This window comes from Galeopterus variegatus, unplaced genomic scaffold, assembly GCF_000696425.1.
Source record: "Galeopterus variegatus unplaced genomic scaffold, G_variegatus-3.0.2 Scaffold674, whole genome shotgun sequence".
NCBI lineage: Eukaryota > Metazoa > Chordata > Mammalia > Dermoptera > Cynocephalidae > Galeopterus > Galeopterus variegatus.
Genome location: NW_007726785.1, coordinates 224,278 through 243,850, shown reverse-complemented (window position 1 = coordinate 243,850; position 19,573 = coordinate 224,278). Strand labels below are relative to the sequence as shown.

Here is a 19,573-nt window from a genome sequence, read left to right as displayed (position 1 = left end):
ATTTATTTACCAGTATTGTAAGGAAATGGTTTTAGAACATTGTTATTCATGATGAGAACCCTGTTGGTGACATTACATGGTATTTATGTGTGTGTTTTTCAGTATATTACCAGTTTTGTTTTAATTTAATTACCTTTTGTTTGTTCTATATTATTTCTCAAATGAATGCTCACTCAACAAAGTTTATATCTAAACTACCAAATACTTTTTAATTTTCAGTCTTTTTCAGATGTAAAATATTATGTGAAACTTAATGGTAAATACAATGGTTTTAAAAGAAGTATGACTAACAACTTCAAGTTTTCACATTCATTTGTAATTTCCTAATATTTAATTGAGACTCAAAAGAGAAGCTTGGAAAGAACTAAAGAGAAGTAGTGCTAAAAAGTATCACACAAATTAAACCAATAGCATTCAGAATTCTTTTTATACAAAGAGCCATTTGACCTGTTGTGATATAGGAAAAACAGAAGTAGGTACTGACTGATCCTATTAATATTAGCCCTTACTTTTCAAGGGAAACTTCATGCTCAAAGTGCACTTACTTGGGGGCATTGCTCTTGCTTCATCTATTCCATCCAGCACACAATCTATATATGACTGCTGCTATGCTATCAGAGGAGTAAGAGATTCAAGGGTTTTTAAAGGAACATAGATCCTATCAGATGATAAAGAGACATCCTTTAAATTTCAGAGATATTTCTATTTGAATCATCTTCATGTACATAGATATCTTAGCCATGAACCTATCACATGAGTAATAAATCAAAGTAAAAAGTTTTTCAGTGTAATCTCAGAAGCTATCTCAGAAGTTTGTCATGTATATATATCTTCTGGCATGATTTAAAATCCATTTTCTTCTTTTTTGATTCTTTTTAAGGGTGAAAAATAGTCTTTATCTTCTAATGGAGAGAATAAAGCTATAAAATATAATGGGCTCCAGGGTGATCTTTATTTTCTCCCAGTAATTTCCAATTTCTTACATTGTGATTTCCTGTTTAATTCTATTCAAAGATGCATTCTTTCCAGAGTTCTTTCATAGGAAATAACAAAAATAAACAGTTTTTCCCATAAGGTATAGTCTTAGATTTTCATAATTTTTCCTCATACTAGCTTATGATTTTAAGGCTTTATTAAAAGTAAACACTTTTTTTAGTAACTAATTAACTTGGTCATTAGTCAAGCAGAACCAAAATTAATGTTTTAATGTTTAGCATATCACAGTGCTATGAAAAATAATTATTTACAAAGGATTTAGAAGACTAAAAAGATGCTATGAAAGTCATTATTTTCCTACTCTTTCATTTCCTCTCTCTTGGTGAAAAAGTCTAATTTTTCTTCCTAATTCATAACACTGAGATTATGAAAACATCAGACTAACAATTATGGGAATCAATTATTAAGTCAAGAACTGTGCTGGGTTTTAGATACACTAATTAAACTCTCCCAAACAACTTTGCTAGGAAGGTTTTGCTGTTTTTCTTTTACAAAGGAGGAATCTAAAGTTCAGGGAGATTTAATAAATGACCGAGAAGGAAGTGGTGAAAGGAGTGTATGAAGCCTAACTCCAAAGCTTGGTATATTTTCAAGAGCCACATGATTATTACCAAGATTTATTAAGTTATTTGTAAAGAGCTGAGAAATAAGAAATTGACAGAATTAAATAATTTGGTGTTTAAAGACATGAAAAATTAACATTTCCCCAAGTATAAATATAAATGTCTCATATAAATTCTGCTTAATTTTTTATTTTTTGAAAAACAGTATTGTACTTTTATCAAATCATACTGATATGATAATCATAATTTCAAATAGTCTGCAAAAATCTTGTTTCCTTCAGGTTTTATCTTGAAAAATCCAGCATTGACTGAAGTGAATGAAGTATTGAGAATTGGACCAGGGACCACAGAATGGCAAATACTTATGTCACTACATCTGATGGGTTCTATCTGTCTGAACCAGTGCAGTGCTATGGTGTGTAACAAAAAACTACACTAAAATAGTTAATAAAACTTTTTTGTGGAAATTATAGTTAATTACAGAGATTTTTTTTAAAAATAGAAATTAACAAATGAGCAAAAGACTGTAAATTATTCCCCGTGAAAGAAAACAATGAGGGCCGGCCCGGTGGCGCACTGGATAGTGCGTCGCCTGGGGGTTGGGATCCATTGCCGGACACGGAAAAAAAAAAAAAAAAAAAAAAAAAAAAAAAAAAAAAGAAAACAATGAATTTTTTTTTTCTTTTTGTCTTTTTTTGTGACCGGTAACGGGATCGCAACCCTCGGTGTCGCGCCCGTACCGTGACCGGCAACGGGATCGCAACCCTCGGTGTCGTGCCCACACTGCGCTCAACCAGTGAGCGGACCGGTCTCTATATGGGATCCGAACCCTCGGCGGGAGCACCGCTGCGCTCCCAAGCGCCACACTCTACCGAGTGCGCCACCGGGCTGGCCCAGAAAACAATGAATTTAAAAAATCTGTAATAGTGTAAGATTCTTGTAAAAGGGAAATAAGTAGAAAACAGAATGCAGGAGAGAAAAGGAACTTTGTACAAAAAGACTAAAGCTATAATATAAATTTAATCTTAAATGTGGTTTTCTTTTACAGTTTGAACTCTGATTTCCATGCCAGTGTAACATCAACCAGTATTCTACCAGATTGAAAAAGAGGCAGTCTTTTTCGATAATCATTCAGGAAGGGGTCCCTTCTTTTTTTTAAAAAAAAACTACATTGTTTACTAATAGACTTTCTTCTTATATTAGGGTGTCACTTGGTATTCATGTAACACTTAGCCTTGCATTGGATGCTGTAAAATTGTAAATGATTTATATGACTTAATAAAAATTATGTTACCAATCTTGGTGGCAGAATTTTGAGGGTAAGAATAAGTCTAATCACCTGGTGATTCAGCACCAGGAAAAATACAAATACTACTAGTTACAGACATAGAGCAATTAAGCATTCCTGGATCCTTTTTTTTGTCTTTTGTCTTTTGTCTTTTTTCCGTGTCCGGCAACGGATCGCAACCCTCAGTGTTGCCCCCGTACCGGACTGGGGACCGGCAACGGGATTGCAACCCTCGGCGTTGCTCCCGTGCCTCGCTCAACCAGTGAGCGGGAACCGGTCTGTATGTGGGATCCGAACCCTCGGGCGGGAGCGCCGCCGCGCTTCCCAAGCGGCACACTATCCAGTGCGCCACCGGGCCGGCCCCTCCTGGATCCTTTTGAAGACAATTTTTTGGATTTAAATTCAGTAATTCTTCTGAAAGCAGGAAGTAAGTTGGTGTTTGGGAGTTTCTACAATAATAATAACAATGATATACATTATATATCATTTTATAGTATACACATACTTTTAAATATCATGTCTTATTTCATTCTTAAAATGACCCTCTGAGGTAGGTAAATTTATCCCCAGATATACTACAGAACAAAAAGAAACTAGTAATTTAAATTAGGCTACAAATGATAAAGAAGGTTGTTAGAGTATTCTAAGTGGGGAGTTCAAATAAAAGGTTTTTTTGTTTGAAATAACTAGATAACTGGTAAAAGTGTGTTTTAGTTTGATTTGTTTGGGGGGGGTTGGTTATAATTTCTGACCTAATTGCACTGAAAACATTGTAACCACAGCAAGGGAAATGTGGAAGATGGGGAAAACCTTCTTACATTCCAAATATTAACTTCTACTGAAGCGAGGAAATATTCATTTCTACTAAAGGAGGAAGACTGAATTTGTATGTAAGTCATTAGCAACTATTGTCCTTTCTCCTAGCTCATGAGCAACCTCTGTATATCTCTGAGATGGTAGCATTTATCATGTATTGTAATCCACTTACTGTCTGCCCATCTTGCTGGACAGCAAGCCTATGGGATGTAGTGGACATATTGAACAACTCTGTTGAGCATAAAACACTTTGAAATTTAAAAACAATTATGAAATTTTGATGCTTTACCATGTGTTCTTTTTTATGTTAAAAAACTAGATATTTTGCCAGAACAAATCAATTATCAGCTACACGACACTGATTTTCAAGAATCACCTTATTGCCAGTATTCTACTGCTCAGTTTCCTCCAGCTTTACAGTCCCAATCTATACAAAGTCATTTCAACACATATTGCTTGGATCCACAGTACAGTGGTAGTGGACAGTGTGGACTTGGTTCCTGTGAATTAAATAGACCTACTTATGTGGTTGCTCAAGATGCTGAAGATGGATACCCTGGAATAAAAAGGTCCAGACCAACTTATTCTTCCTTGCGAATTAAGGAACAGGAAGAACTCTGTGTAGTTTGCGGTGATAAAGCATCAGGATATCATTATAATGCACTTACTTGTGAAGGTTGCAAAGGTAAGGATAAAGTTAAAACAAAAGTGAAATCTCAGTGTTCACTGAAGAGGCATGAAATTTTAGGCACACGAGAATACTCTTATTTTTTAAAGTGTGAAAAATAAAACTAGAGAGAGCCATGATATGTTTAAAGGAATCAATTTGTGGGGTCAAAGACATGAAAATAGAACATAAAGTTTATATTTACCTTTCTTTTTATTTTTGATGAGGACTTTTACATTTAAATATAAAGTTCAATATTTTTATAGAAGAAGGTTTTCATATTTGTGTATGAATCTGATATTGAAATAGAAAGTAACATTTAAAAAAGATCTGAATGTTAACTATTACATCCTTTTATGCAGTTGATATTCTCATGCATTTGAAGGGAATTTGAATTAAACGACTTCTAAGATTCTAAATCTATTTTTTTGAAATGCTTTTTAAAAAATAAATTGAAGATCTGAAAGTGAAGACCAGCATTGACAATGACATTTTCAAAGAGTGAAACAGTCCTTGATGAGATTTTGAGGTTTTGAAACACTCCTGCATTGTTTTTATTCACAAATGCAGTTTTGGGACACAGCATGGGAATGATTGCAATATACCATTAGATAAACATATCTGTTAAGGTTAAGGGTGAAGTTTTACTGTCAGAATCTCACAACTCACTCCTTGCAAAGAATAGTAAAGTGAAGACAGTGGTAGATGAAGTAATAGCTTTGTGAATAGAATAGCTGGGCAAGCGTTTGCTTACTCTTGAAATGCGGGGCATTGCTGTTTAAACTAGGTTGAAGAATGAAGGGTAGTTCTGGAAACCTGAACTAGCTTTTTACTCTCTTTGTTGATTCTACATCATGAAACTTCCACTCTCAAGTGTCTACAGAAAAAGGATAGCAGGGCTTTAAGAGGGACATTGACTAAGCCTATCAACTTCATTGCTTGGAAAGGAGGAAAGAAAAGATAGCAGAGATTATTGCACAGAAACAGGAAATGAAGGAGGGAATGGGAGGAGGAACTGTTATGCATGGATTTAGGAAATGAAGGAGAAAATGACGATCCTCCCCTTTCCCTGCCAAACATGGCCCCTTTAATGTCTCAGACCAAATAAACCAGCAATACTTTCTCATCTGGAGAAATGCTAAAAAAGGGAAACGGACAGATGAGTAAGTTTGGAAGGATATTCTTGATTTTTGCAGGTTGAGGTGGGCATGTGAAGAGAGAAGAGAGGTTTTTCTTATAGCTTAATTTTTATATGACCACATATTCTTTTAAGAGAACCTTGAGAGATGCTTCATGGAACTTTGATTTTCTGTAAAACATAGGTTTAAAAATGCTTTTAGATAATATATTATAACCATAGTAAAATAGAGAGTTGTCTTAATGTGATAGGATTATTTAGTTTAATTTCCAGATGTGAATTATTGAAAGGAACAAACTCGGAATAAAATATATCAATCAGGAAAGGATTAGGACAATTATCCAGACAAATATGCATTAAACCAAAGCTTCTTACTGAGGGAAAAAAACATTTTATTGAAATAATTTAGTTAACTTGATTACTTAATTCCACTATGAAGGTATACATTAACAAAAATGACAAGTAACTAAAAATACCTATGCTAAAATTTTAAAAATTTTTTGTTATTATTAGGCTTTTTTCGACGTAGCATCACCAAAAATGCAGTATATAGTTGCAAGAATGGTGGCGGCTGTGAAATGGACATGTACATGCGTAGAAAATGTCAAGAGTGCAGACTAAAAAAGTGTAAAGCAGTAGGAATGTTGGCAGAATGTAAGTACCATCGTATTTTGCTTTGTTTTGTTTTAAAGTGGATTTTAATTTTTCTTACCTTACTGAGAACTTAATATATTCTTTGAGTTGTCATTTTGAGCCTATACATATTTGTTTGGTTTTAAGCTATTTCTCCAGCAACTGCTCAGTTAGGATGGCCAATTACTAACCTAGATAATTATATAACTTTAGGTTGAGTCACATGAAAACCCTGCTCTACACTGCATTGCCCTAATTTTGGAAATAATCATATTTTCTTCTTAATTGGAAATCCTTGCATTTTCATGTGACTTAACCTGAAGTTATATAAAACATGTAGAAAGAGCAGAATTTTAAATTAGTAGTTCCCAAATGTTAATTGGTAGTTGCCTACATGAGATCTAGGTATGTAGAGCCTACTAACAATTAACATATAAATATTAAAACTCAACTCCACAGGCAGAAGAGTATGTAATCTTTTTAAGTCCCATCTATATTCACTGTGTTTTTTTGCTTAAATTACATGATGTAATTTAATACTCACAGTAGTACTAAGATTTTGGCATCATTTCCTCATTTCCTCTTATTCTCTATGGCTCAAAATCTCAGGGTGATTTTTAAATTCATTTTTCTTTATCAAGTACCATTAATGGTTTCTTTACATGTCTAATCTGACTTTGTGCAAACTCTCATTATCTTGTTCTTATGCTATCATATTAGTTTCCTGGCCATTTATTCTCTCTCTCTCTCTCTCTCTTTCTTTTAAATTAATAAACTTAATTTTTTCATAGCAGTTTTAGGTTTACAGAAGTATTGATAGGAAAGTACAAAAAGTTCCCACATACTGACTGCCCCTACCCCTCCCTCTGCAGTAGTTTCCACTATTATTGGCATATTGTTTTAGTGTGGTACATTTGTTACAGTTGATGAACCAATATTCATATATTATTAGCTAAAGACCATAGTTTACATAGGGTACACTCTTTGTGTTGTATATTCTACGGATTTTGACAAATATATAATGACTTGTGTCCATCACTACTGTATCATACAGAATAGTATCACAGCCCTAAAAATCCCCTGTGCTCCTTCCTCCCTCCCTCTTCCAAATACCTAAGACAATCGATTTTTTTACTATATCCATTGTTTTGCTTTTTTCAAAACATCATGTATTTGGAATCATACAGTATGATTTTCAGATTGGCTTCTTTCACTTAACAATATGTATTTAAGGTTTCTCTATATCTGTTCATAGCTTAATAGCTCTTTAAAATTTTTAAAAATTTATTTATTTTTGGGCCGGCCCGGTGGCGCACTGGATAGTGCGCCGCTTGGGAAGCACGGCGGCGCTCCCGTCCGAGGGTTCGGATGCCACATACAGACCGGCTCCCGCTCACTGGCTGAGCGAGGCGCGGGAGCAACGCCGAGGCTTGCGATCCCGTTGCCGGTCCCCGGTCCGGTACGGGGACAACACTGAGGGTTGCGATCCGTTGCCGGACACGGAAAAAAGGACAAAAGACAAAAAAAAATTATTTATTTTTTAAATGACACATTGATTATACATATTTATGGGGTACAGAGTTATATTTCAATACATGTATGTAGCGTGTGATGGTAAAATCAGGTTGATTAGCATATTCATCATTGCAAAAATTTATCATTTTTTTGTAATGAGAACATTTGAGTTCCTCTCTTCTAGCCATTTAAGAACATACAATAAATTGTTGTTATCTATAGATGCCTAGCACTACTGTACACCATTAGAACTTATTTTTCCTAACTAGCTGTGATTTGATATCCAGTAACCAACCTCTCCCCATCCTCTCCTTTCCCTTTCTGGCCTATAGTAGCTACAGTTCTACTCCCTACTTCTAAAAGCTCAATTTTTTCAAACTCCTACATGTAAGTGAGAACATGTGGTATTTATCTTTCTGTGCCTGACTTATTTCACTTGACATAATGTCTTCCAGTTTCACCTATGTTGCTGCAAATGACAGGATTTCATTCTTTTTCATGCCTAAATAGTATTCCGTTTTATATATATATATATATATATATATATATAAAATAATAATTTCATTATATATACCACATTTTCTTTATTCATTCATCTGTCAATGGACACATAGATTAATTCTGTATCTTGGCTATGAAGAATAGAGCTGTAATAAACATGAGGGTGTGGATATCTCTTTGATATGCTAATTATCTTTTCCTTGGATAAATACCCAGCAGTGGGATTGCTAGATCATAAGGTAGTTCTATTTTTAGTTTTTTGAGGAATCTCCATACTGTTTTCCATAATGGCTGTACTAATATACACCCCCATCAACAGTGTATGAGAGTTCCCTTTTCTCAGAATCCTTACCAGTATTTATTCTTTTTTGTCTTTTTCATAATAGCCATTATAACTGGGGTGAGATGCTACCTCATTGTGGTTTTGATTTGCATTTCCCTGATGATTAGTGATGTTGAGCATTTTTTAATGTACCTGTTGGCCATTTGTATGTCTTTTTTTGAGAAGTACCTATTCAGGTCATTTGCCCATTTTTAAAGTCAGATTATTTGTTTTTATTGCTGTTAAGTTCCTTGTATATTCTGGATATTAATTCCTTGCTGGGTGCACAGTTTGCAAATATTTTCTCCCATTCTGCTGGTTGTGTCTTTGCTCTCTTTCTTTCGTTGTACAGAAGCTTTTTTCGTTTGATGTAATCCCATATGTCTATTTTTGCTTTTGTCGCCTGTGCTTTACAAGTCTTCTCCATAAAATATTTTCCCAGTCCAATGTCTTGTAGTGTTTCCCCTCTGCTTTCTTCTAGTTTTTCTGTAGTTTCAGTCTGAGTCCAGGGCCTCAGACTCCCAAGAGAGTTGCTGGGGTGTTCTGAGGCTCCTCAGCTGGAATAGGTGACACTGGGTGAGGTTCCCGGTGTTGTGGGCAAGATCTTGGGCTGCTGGGAGAAGTGTTGGGCTGCTCTGCAGCTCTTAACCTGGAGTGGTGACCCTGGGCCGGCTCACTGGTGCTGTGGCCAGGATTCTGTGGCCCCCAGGAGAGGTGCCGGGGTCCTTTGCAGCTCCTCAGATTAAATGGGTGACTGTGGCTGGGGTTACTAAGGCCACAGCCAGTTACCTTGGACTTTAAGAGAGATGCTGAGGCACTCAGCAGCTTCTCAAATGAAGTGTGCAACTCACATTGGGGTTAATTGGGCTTTAAGCAGGATCCTGCACCCCCAGAAGATGTGCTGAGGTGTTGTGAAGCTACTTAGCTGGGGTTGGCAATGCTGGTGTGGTCACTGGGGCCACAGCCAGGATCTTGGACTCCCAAGAGAGGTGCTGAGGTGCTCTTCAGCTCCTCAGTAGAGTGGGTGACACTGGGAGAGGTTGCTGAGGCTGAGAGAGGGATACTCTGCCCCCCCTGAAAGACACTGGGTTATTCTGAAGCTCCTCAGCTAGAGTGGGCAACTCTGGACAAGTATGCTGAGGCTTTAAGTGGGATCCTGCACCCTTAAGCGGGACATTGGGGTACTCTGCAGGTTCTCAGTTGGAGTGGGTGACTCTGGGCAAGGTCACTGGGATTGTGGGTGGGATCTTGTGTCCCCAAGAGAGATACTGGGTTGATCTTTAGGATCCCAGCTGGAGTGGGCTACTCTGGTCAAGGTTTCTGGGCTTGTGTATAAGATCCTGTGCCCTTAAGAGGGACACTAGCCTGCTCTGCAATTCCTTAGCTGGAGTGGGCCACTCTGGTGAGGTTGTTGGGTTCATGGCTGGAGCCCTACACCCCCAAAAAAGACACTGGGTCACTCTGCAGCTCCTCAGGTGGAGTGGGCCACTCTGGGCAAAGTTGCTGGGTGAAGTCTCCAGAGTTATGGGTGGGAACCTACACCTGCAAGAGAGACTCTGGGATGCTCTGCAGCTCCTCAGCTGGGTGGGTGGCTCTGGGCGGGTTCATTGCAGCTACAGATGGTACTCTGTGCCACTGGAAGAGGCACATGGGTGCTCCACTGAATAGAGCAGGGCTCCTGGCAGTGGTAGAAGGTCATGATCGGTCAGTTCTCAGGCTCTGGAAAGTGCAAGCATAAGCTCCCTTTGTCTTGGGTGGCTCTGCATTGTGCAAGACCACTTGTTCCCAGGGATACAGGGCACTGTATGGGTTCAAGTGCTGGAGTCATGGTGTGATAGGAGGGCCTTAGGTATGTGGAGACCCCAGGGCCATTGGTCCCCAGAGAAAAATGTACTCTGGTGTTGGCTCCATTCCCCCAAAGGGTAATGTACTTCAGCAGTGTGGGACCTGAGGAATGGAGGGCTCAGCGTGAATTTCCCCTCTGAAATAATGCAGTTATATGGGCTCCAAGCCGATCCCTATACGGGGCTCACAACATGCAAGGGCTGTGTGGCTTTCTTGTTACTTGGATTGCAGTCATTGTTGGTGGAGTTGAGGATGCTTGCCTCTTCCCCATAGTAAGGAGTCTCTCCTGGCTCTGAGCTGATCTTGGTCACATGCTTCACTTGTCTTTCTATGTTGCCACCCCAAATTTCTGAATCTCGGGGTATCTTCTTCACTATTTTGCTGAATTCCAGTGTTTTCCCCGTCGACACTCTATTCAACATGTGATTATCTGTTTGTTGTTTTGAACTTTCTTTGTGTCAGAGGAGAGAGCTGAGTGCCTCTAATCAGCCATCTTCAACTGCCCTCCTAGTCTTCTCCATTCTCTCTTTTTAGTTCCGTCTATCTTCAACTGCTATAATAATCTTTGATTTTTATTGTTATGCTCTTATTCAGTAAACACCAACACAATATTCTGTTTATATTATACTGCTTATTGTCATAAAACCAAAACCCTTTAGTCAAAGTTCTTCACCAAAAGGATTTCTATTATTTAAAATTTCAAAGATGGAATAGATCTTAAGGTTCTTAAGAATCTTATCCTGTCCAACCAGCTGAACACTTTACTTTAACCCTGTTTTATTTAGCTTGGGCTGCTTAAGAAAACATCGCAAACTAGGTGGATTAAACAACAGAAACTTATTTTCTCACAGTTCTGGGGCCTGGAAGCCCAATATCAGGGGGCCAGCATGGTCACATTCTAATGTGGGCTCCCCTCCTACTTACAGATGGCTGCCTTCTCACTTTGTTCTCACATGGCAGAGAGAAGAGAGAGCAAGCTCTCTGGTGTCTGTTCTTATAAAGGCACTAATCCCATCATCAGGGGCCTACCCTCATAACCTCAGCTTTCCAAAGGCCACATCTCCTTATACCATCACATTGGGGGTTAGGGCTTTAACCTATGGAATTTGGGGGGACATAATTTGGTCCATAGCAATCCCTGATAAATTGTTTTTAACCTATTCCTGAAAACCTCTGTGAAAGGGAACTCACATTATCCCAAAGCAATTCATAAATGAAATCTGAAAGAGAAAGAGGAAAAAAAAGAAAAAGAAAAAAGAAATCTACGCTTCTTCCCTTTAAACTTTAAAGGATTATTCCAAGATTGAAAAACAGAGAATTGATATGAGAGCAGTTATCATGAATTGTGGATATAAACATTATTTAAATGTTATTCACATTCATTCAGATTCTCTCTCTCTCCACTTTATCACTCCGTATTTGAATGCCTGGGTGTCTAAATCCCATATACTAGGTAAAAGGAGCTTTCATAAGAAAAGCAATGTTTTTTTTTTTTTTTATGTGACCTTGTTTCGTTCTATAACGATGCAACTGAAATGACGGAACTGGAAAGATGAACCAAAAATATTAAATACATAGTACATTTCTATCTTCATAGAATACGAGAGTCCTAATTAGGTAATCTGCACATCATTAAAGCTTTGTGATTCCTATTGGGGTACAGCAAGCCAGTCCACTTGCCTCTCAAGCAGTTGGTGTCTGCTTGTTTGAGAGACATGTTCACAGTCTAATGAGCATACATTTCTAGATTTAGGTCTGCTTAATTCTATGTCCATCAAATAAAACACAGACTGGACTAGTAAGGACAGACTTTATTAAAAAAGATTATTGCAAGAGAGGAAAGGGACTTTTGCAATAGGGGGAGGACTATTGCAGTAGGAAGAATGCTGTGATCATAAGATCTGTAAGTGACTCAAGAGTTAGGCAAAAAAGGGTTTTCTTTTACAAAGAGGAGTAAACAGGCAAAATAGAACTGGGTGTGAAGTAGGATAAAAGGGTGGTATGATCATGTAATATCTCCTTGTCTCAGAAGAGGATATATGCTGGCTCAGGCTGACGGTGGCCAAAATTCTGGGGTCTGGAGCAAGAAAGTTTGGTTAACAGGTATTTTTGTTCCAATTGATCAGTGTGAATAAAACAGTTGAGCCAATCATTCATGAGGCAAAAAATGTGAATTTAGAGGGTCTGTTGTCTGTCCTTGTCATAGGTAAACAAGGGAGGCAACCATGAGTCTTATCTAAGTCATATGGCAGTAAACCATTTTCCAGAAAGAAAAAGGGTGGGGCGATTCCTTTAACTTTTGCTATTTTAGAGGAGCACAGGGCTCAGGTAAAATTCAAAATTCTCAGGATCTAGGGAATTAAGGGTTGTCCCAACTTTATCCTAAAGTAATGCATGACTTTCAATGGTTTTCATGTTCCTGCCATCACCATAGAAATTCATATTACACTTACCCTTAAAGTAAACTGAGAATATTCAGTGTATTTAGTTCTTTTCATTAATCTTTTTCCAGTTCCGTAATGGGTCATAGCAGCCTATCTCCCCTCCACGCTGGTGGAATAAAGCTTCTTGGCTGAAATAGCGCTGGGCTGGGGTCTCTCTCTCTCTCTCTCTCCCTTTTTTCCTACTTGCCAAACTTAATATCTTGTACAAACAGGCTTCTACAACATGACTTCATTTCCTTGGGAATCTTAATTCCTTTGCCACATGATGATACTCCAAGTATCTGCAGCTATTTTATTCCTAATGAATTCTTTTCTCTCAATTTAAAATCATTAAGAACACTTGCTCCTCAACAATTTCTTCACCCATTTAGATACCATTTTATTTTTTGCTGCCCAGAAAGGAAGATGACTTTTGACTTCAAGTCCTCATCAATATCATATATATGCACCTAGCTGTGAGTGTCATTATTTCTTGCTCTGAATGTAACTAAAAACATGCCCTTTTCCCATGTATTGTGGACTCCATGACGACATCTTCTTTCTTTAAAGGAGTCCATAGTTTATCTTCCCCAAAATTTATTCTAGTTAATTAGAAATAATTCTACTGTTGATGTTGTTTACCACCATTTCCTCTTCCTCTGTATGAGATTTTTTCAATTTATTTTTCCCCCTCCATGCCTTGTTTATCCTCAGCTCTCTGCCATTTCCTTTCCCTCAGGGTGCTCTTCTTTCTTAGAACTCAACTAAAACCTCTTTCAAATACTTCTCTTTAATAAGCCTTTCCACAGTTAATCCACTCTGATTACAATGCCTCATTTTCTTTATAACATGTTTGCATTTGTGTATTCAGTTCAAATTATTTTAATATTTACTTAGTATGTTTTAAATGGCTTCACATTTTGATGTATTCTTGTTCCCTGACAAAATAATGAAATCATTTAGAAAGAGGCTAAGGCTTTTGTTTTGTTCTTTACTTCAGCCCCTGATATAATACTTTTATGTAATAGGTATGTTTTAAATACTTATTAAATATATAATGAAAGGTAAATATTAATATTTGGTTAATTTTAGTGATTTATGATAACTGCTGCTGTTCAGGTAGAGGTGCTAGTTGAAGATTAAAAGATCTGTAAAGGTGATAGACCAAAAATAAAAACTGTCCACTTTATAAAAGGAGTATAACTGTATTATCTTGTTTATAAAGAAAAAATTGACAGCTCATTTTAAAAATCACAAGGTATTCTTTTGACCTTATGATATAAAAATCAAGGATAAAAGCCTGTATATAAGTTATTTCAACTGCTCCATCCATTGATATTCTATGTTGCTTCCAAGATATAATTAATGTAGAAATTTCTCAAATATAAAAAAGTCTAAATTTATAATTTGGAGATGCAAAATTAATTTTTAATTTATGTCTAGGGGGACTATGTACTTTTAAGTAGACAAGATAGTTGTATTACAGTATTACAGTAAATTTAATTGCTGTGTACGTACTTGCCCCCAAAGAAGGGTTCTTTGTAAAGAGACTAGTCTGTGATCATATACGTGTACAATATAAGACAAGTTTCATCAAATACTTTAATGTTATTTGCTGTACCCAAAACATTTTTATATCACAAATTTTGTAATATCACAGGTTTGCTCACAGAAATCCAATGTAAATCAAAGAGACTTCGAAAGAACTTTAAGCAGAAGAATAGTTTTTACTCTAACATCAAAGTGGGAGAGGAAGGAATAGACAACAAACTTGTATCATCATCCACCACTAGATCTGGAAAAGTGGCAAGACTTTCCTTCTTATAAAATTTCTTATTTCTATCCTTGTACCAGTCAGCTCTGTCCCCTCCCCCCAATTCTTGTTTCTTTAATGATTATGGTTTGCTTAATAAGTATACATTATAGTTTTCTCCCTGTATTTTCTTACAGATTCAGGACAGTATGGAACTAACTCAAGAGGAACATCAGTTCATTAATAACATTGTGGCTGCTCATCAAAAATATACCATTCCTTTAGAGGAAACAAAGAATTTTGTATGTGTTCATTACCGGCAAGAAATAATTTACAGTTAATTATGTTAGGAAATAAGACATACATATAACAGTTTAAAATTTCAACAGTTATTCACCAAAAAAAAAAAAAAAAATTATCAATCTTACTTCTTTTATGGGTTAGTTGCAGGAATATGCAAATCCTGAACTGAGCTTTTTGAGACTCTCAGAGACAGCAGTCTTACACGTACACGGGCTAATGGAGTTTTCCAAGGGCCTCCCAGGTAATTACCTTTGGGAAAAAATTAAAGTAATTTAACACTTAAACTAATTTTTTAAAAAAGTTCCCTGTTTTAAAGGAAGGGGACATTTCAGGAAAATAAAAACCTCTATTTTTTTTTCACCAAAGCTGCTTCTAAACGGAAAAATATGTTTACTTTGTCTGCTTTAATCAATCAGGTAGGTGAAAATCTAAATATATAAAAATATTATTCAAGTGATTTAGACTTAGAGTTAAGGCGAACAATATGGTTAGTTGTATGTTTTATTTTATTTTATTTTTTTAAGATTTCTTGTTTTGTTTCTTGGATAAAACATGAAAAAAAAATTCCCCATACAGTTTTAAAAAATCAAGCCAGGGTTGGCTAAAATGTAGCTACCTATTTACATAGATAACTCATTCTAAAAATAAATTTCTCAAGGTCGAATCAATCATATTTGATTTGCTGTTGCCATAGGAAAAGTATTATCTAGTTCTGATGAAAGTGCCCCAAGATGTTACCATGTGGAATCAGGAATTTTATTCAGATTTGAAATTACATATCATGATTATTCTAAGGGACCATTTAGAATTCATGTCATAAGTAAATAAATAATTTAAAATATTAAATACTATATCTGAAATTACATTGTTCATTATCTATTTCAAACAATTATGTCTCTTTTTATAGGATTTGAAAGTTTGACCAGTGAGGATCAGGCTGCATTACAGAAGGAATCAAAAACTGAAGTGATGTTCCTTCATGGGGCTCAACTTTACAGTCAGAAGGAATCAGCCTCTGAAAGTAAAAAAACACTTTCTTTTTAACTTTAATGTTAATAGTTACTATTAAATTTAGTAACAAATTATATAAAATTGAGCTGTTTTTCTTATTATATTTTTGTTTTACCAGTTAGTGTAGGAATAGCTGTTTATAAACAGTTTTCCAGTACACTGCTCTAGCTTTTGTTTTTCTTTTAAAGAAAGCTATCCTTTATTATACAGAATCATGGGAATCACATTTTTGGAGTATCTTCTATATAATCTCTCTATAAAATGTGAACTATTAATCTAGCTTCATATTTAAGTAATAAATATTATAAAGCTACTATTTTGGGGGAATGTTTCCCATCTAACAGCTATGCTGAATTCTGAAAGAGATTTAACGTACTATTTGTAAAAAGATTAGAAAAAAATCAGGCTTTCTATTTTTCCTTTTTACTAGGTACTATGACAATATCAAATCATTCAGCTCATACACTGAATTGTTACAATCAGAGTGGTGATAGAAGTGTTATTTATTCTGTGGAACAATTTTGCAGTGAAGACTGTCCTTCTGCCACTCTAACTGGTAATATTACACACAGTACAAAATATTATATTGGATGAAAAAATTTGGTCAGATATAATGTTTTATTTTCTTATACTGCTTTGAGAAAAAATGATAATTTCTATATGCTTGATTCTGCACTATGTCCTGATGAAAATACACTTTTATATTAATCTTTTTAGGTATTACTGAAGAATTTATTACTGCACTCTTTTACTTCTACAAAAGAATGAGTGAACTTAATATTACTAATACTGAATATGCTCTGCTTGCTGCAACAACTGTGCTTTTTTCAGGTAAAAACCATTCAGCAGTACAAATCTGGAATACATTTGATTATGAAATCATGAAGTTAGTGGTTTTTCAATTATTCATTGAAACCAAATGTATCAATTTTGTTTCATTACAACTTCCTTCTCTGTGAGAGCATCCCTTTAAGCTTATGAACATACTGTAATTTCTTCCATCTTAAAAAATGCCTCTTGACCTCCTATCTCCTTTCATCTACTCTCCCATTTTTCTGGTCCACTTACAGAAAAAAAAATTCTTTAAAGAGTTATCTATACTCCTGTCTCCACGTCTCTCCTCTGTCTCATTTGCTCCTGAGGCCTCTACTGTTAGATTTCACCCCTCATCTTTACCCCACCATAATATGTCATCATATTCAGAATCTTGGTATTGCTGATTGCAGTGGTCAGTTCTTAGTCCTCTTCTTACTTGACCCATCAGCTACATTTGACAGAGCAGATCAGATCCTCTCTCTGAGAACACTTTCATCAGTTGGCTTCAGTTGATCACTCCTTTCTTCTTGACATGAGTATTTTTTTTTTTCCACTTGATTTTCAGGACACCACACATCTTGATTTTCCTCTTTACGAGCTGCTCTTTTTGTCTCCTTTGTTAATTTTTCCTCATCTCCCACAATGATAAAAGATGAGGTGTCTCAGCCCTCAGTTCTCTTTCTTCTATGCTCACTTCCTTTGCAATTTCATCCTATCTCATGTCTTTTAAGGCAATGTCTATGCTGACCACTCCCAAATTTACATATCAACCTGGAGTGCTCCCCCAAACACCATTAAATAGACTACTTGGATGTCTAATAGGCATATCAAATTTTACATGCCCAAATGTGAACTCTTGATCTTTCCCCACCTCATCTTCCTACACTTTTCCTCCATCTCTACTAAGTGGTATCTCTATCCTTCAAGTTGCCTAAATCAAAATTCTTTGTCATCTTAACTTCTTTCTTTTGTATTCATATCAAATATGCAACAAAGCCTGTTGGCTCTACCCTCAAAATATAGCCAGAACTTAACCACTTCTTACTGTCTCTATCCCCAGCGCCTTAATCCAAACTACGGTCCTAACTGGCTTTCTTGTTTCTGCCCTTGCCTCCCTACAGTCTACTTTCTATAAGTTGCCAGAGCAATTCATTGAAAATGTAAATCAGACATGTCATTACTCTGCTCATAACCCTTCAATGACTTCCTATTTTTCACAGATTAAAGGCAAAGTTATTTCCATCATTGCCTACTACCATCCCTTTTGCTTACTCCACCCTAGCCACACTGCTTTTGGCACAGATGTTCCTTGAAGATTTCAAGCAGGCTCTTGTTACAGATTCTACTATTCTTGATAAGTCTTCTGCCCGGAAAGCTCTTTCTCCAGATAGCTACGTGACTCCCTCCTTCGCCACCTTGGATGTCTACTAAATGTCATTTTATCTCTGATTAGCCTCTTAAAAATAAATACCACCCCTCTGCTCGAAATTCTTATCCCCTTTTCCCTATAACACATCACTGTCTGTCATATTATATTTTTATTTCTTAAAATGTGTATGTGTCTCTTTCCTTCCCCACTCATCTCAGACCCAGGGTACTAAAAGCTCAAGGAGGGAAGGAAGTTTTGTCCGTTATGCTCAGTGATATACCTCTAGCACAATGACCGGATTAATGAATACTGCCTAACCATTAAGAAATTGTTGGTTGGCTTCTCAAAAGAGGTGTGCAGCCTCTCGCATGACATGGATACTCCTGGATGAATTCCATTCTCGCTTATTTTGAGTGTATACAAACCAACTGTTTAGAGACTCCACTTTTGCAAAGCCTTACTGTGTTTTTATGTTTTGGTTTGAAAGAGAAGTTTACTTAGCAATAATTATAAATAAATGAATATTCCTTAGTGGAAAAACCAAAATATTCTTGGTTGGCTCTTACATTTTGCAGCTAGGTACTTAAGAAGCTTTGCCTTACTGTTGACCTATGGGAAATTACTTAATCTTTTTAAGTTTCAAGTAATTCCTTGCTTGATCTTCTATTCTTACAACTACTTACTGACCCTACCTTCCTAAGTGACTTTACGGAAATTACTTAATTTTCTAAGTTTTCAAGAAGCTCATCTGAAAAATGGTGGTAATAATAGAACTTACCTCACAGAGTACTGTGAAGATTAAATAATGCATAGAGGCAAGTTACTTAGCATAATGTCTGGCGTATGTTGAGGGCTCAGTAAATATTTATTATTTTAATTATTTAAGAAATGCATTGTTTTAAATGAATTTATTGTCTTCTGCCACTTTCCAATATACATTAAAATAAAGATGATGATATTTTTCAGATCGTCCATGCCTTAAAAATAAGCAACATGTGGAAAATTTACAGGAACCAGTTTTACAAATTTTGTATAAATATTCAAAAATTTATCATCCAGAAGACCTACAGCATTTTGCTCACCTCATAGGGAGGATTACTGAACTGAGAACTCTGAATCACAACCATTCAGAAATACTTAGCACCTGGAAGACAAAGGACCCCAAATTGACTACTTTACTCTCTGAGAAATGGAATTTGTATTCACGTTGCTAAAATTTTAGAGTGTTGCTGTTTGTCTTAAACTTTCTAAATCTAAACTGTTAACTGTATATCATTGGATGATTGATTTGAAAAACATGAACAGGATTGCTGTGTTACCAATATATCACCATATAATAGACATCATCAGTGCTCATCAAATTTTGTGGAACATAGGACTATCACTAGAGAGACATCTAGGATTCTTTTCAAGATTAGACTCAAAAGCAGCAATGGGTATTGTTTTTGCATGGTTCTTTCAAAAGGAACCATAGAGTTATCACCTGAAGAAACACCACTTTTTTCATTTAGTTAGAAAATTGAATGAAAATATATAGATTACTTATAGGCATAAAAAAGGCTACCTATTGGAAACAGTTGTTATTGGAATAAGGGCTGTTTGTGACCCTCATTA

The 19,573-nt window shown here is 36.1% G+C and overlaps 1 protein-coding gene across 1 annotated transcript; it reads left to right on the top strand.

Annotated features, from left to right (window-relative positions):
* Positions 1-1,910: 1,910 nt before the first annotated feature.
* LOC103589336 (bile acid receptor-like) lies at positions 1,911-19,173 on the top strand. Its single transcript, XM_008571289.1, has 10 exons — positions 1,911-1,974; positions 3,983-4,348; positions 5,982-6,122; positions 14,368-14,513; positions 14,658-14,762; positions 14,905-15,004; positions 15,671-15,784; positions 16,205-16,330; positions 16,492-16,605; positions 18,926-19,173. Exons 1-10 carry the CDS (start codon positions 1,911-1,913, stop codon positions 19,171-19,173), a joined length of 1,524 nt encoding a protein of 507 aa, XP_008569511.1.
* The last annotated feature ends 400 nt before the right edge of the window (positions 19,174-19,573 follow it).

Bases quoted from the DNA above. Each gene is read 5' to 3' on its own strand.
- LOC103589336 (XM_008571289.1), top strand. From the start codon at position 1,911: ATGGCAAATACTTATGTCACTACATCTGATGGGTTCTATCTGTCTGAA. The intron at 14,514-14,657 runs GCAAGACTTTCC...ATTTTCTTACAG, and splicing joins CCACTAGATCTGGAAAAGTG to ATTCAGGACAGTATGGAACT. The intron at 15,005-15,670 runs GTAATTACCTTT...CTCTTTTTATAG, and splicing joins GTTTTCCAAGGGCCTCCCAG to GATTTGAAAGTTTGACCAGT.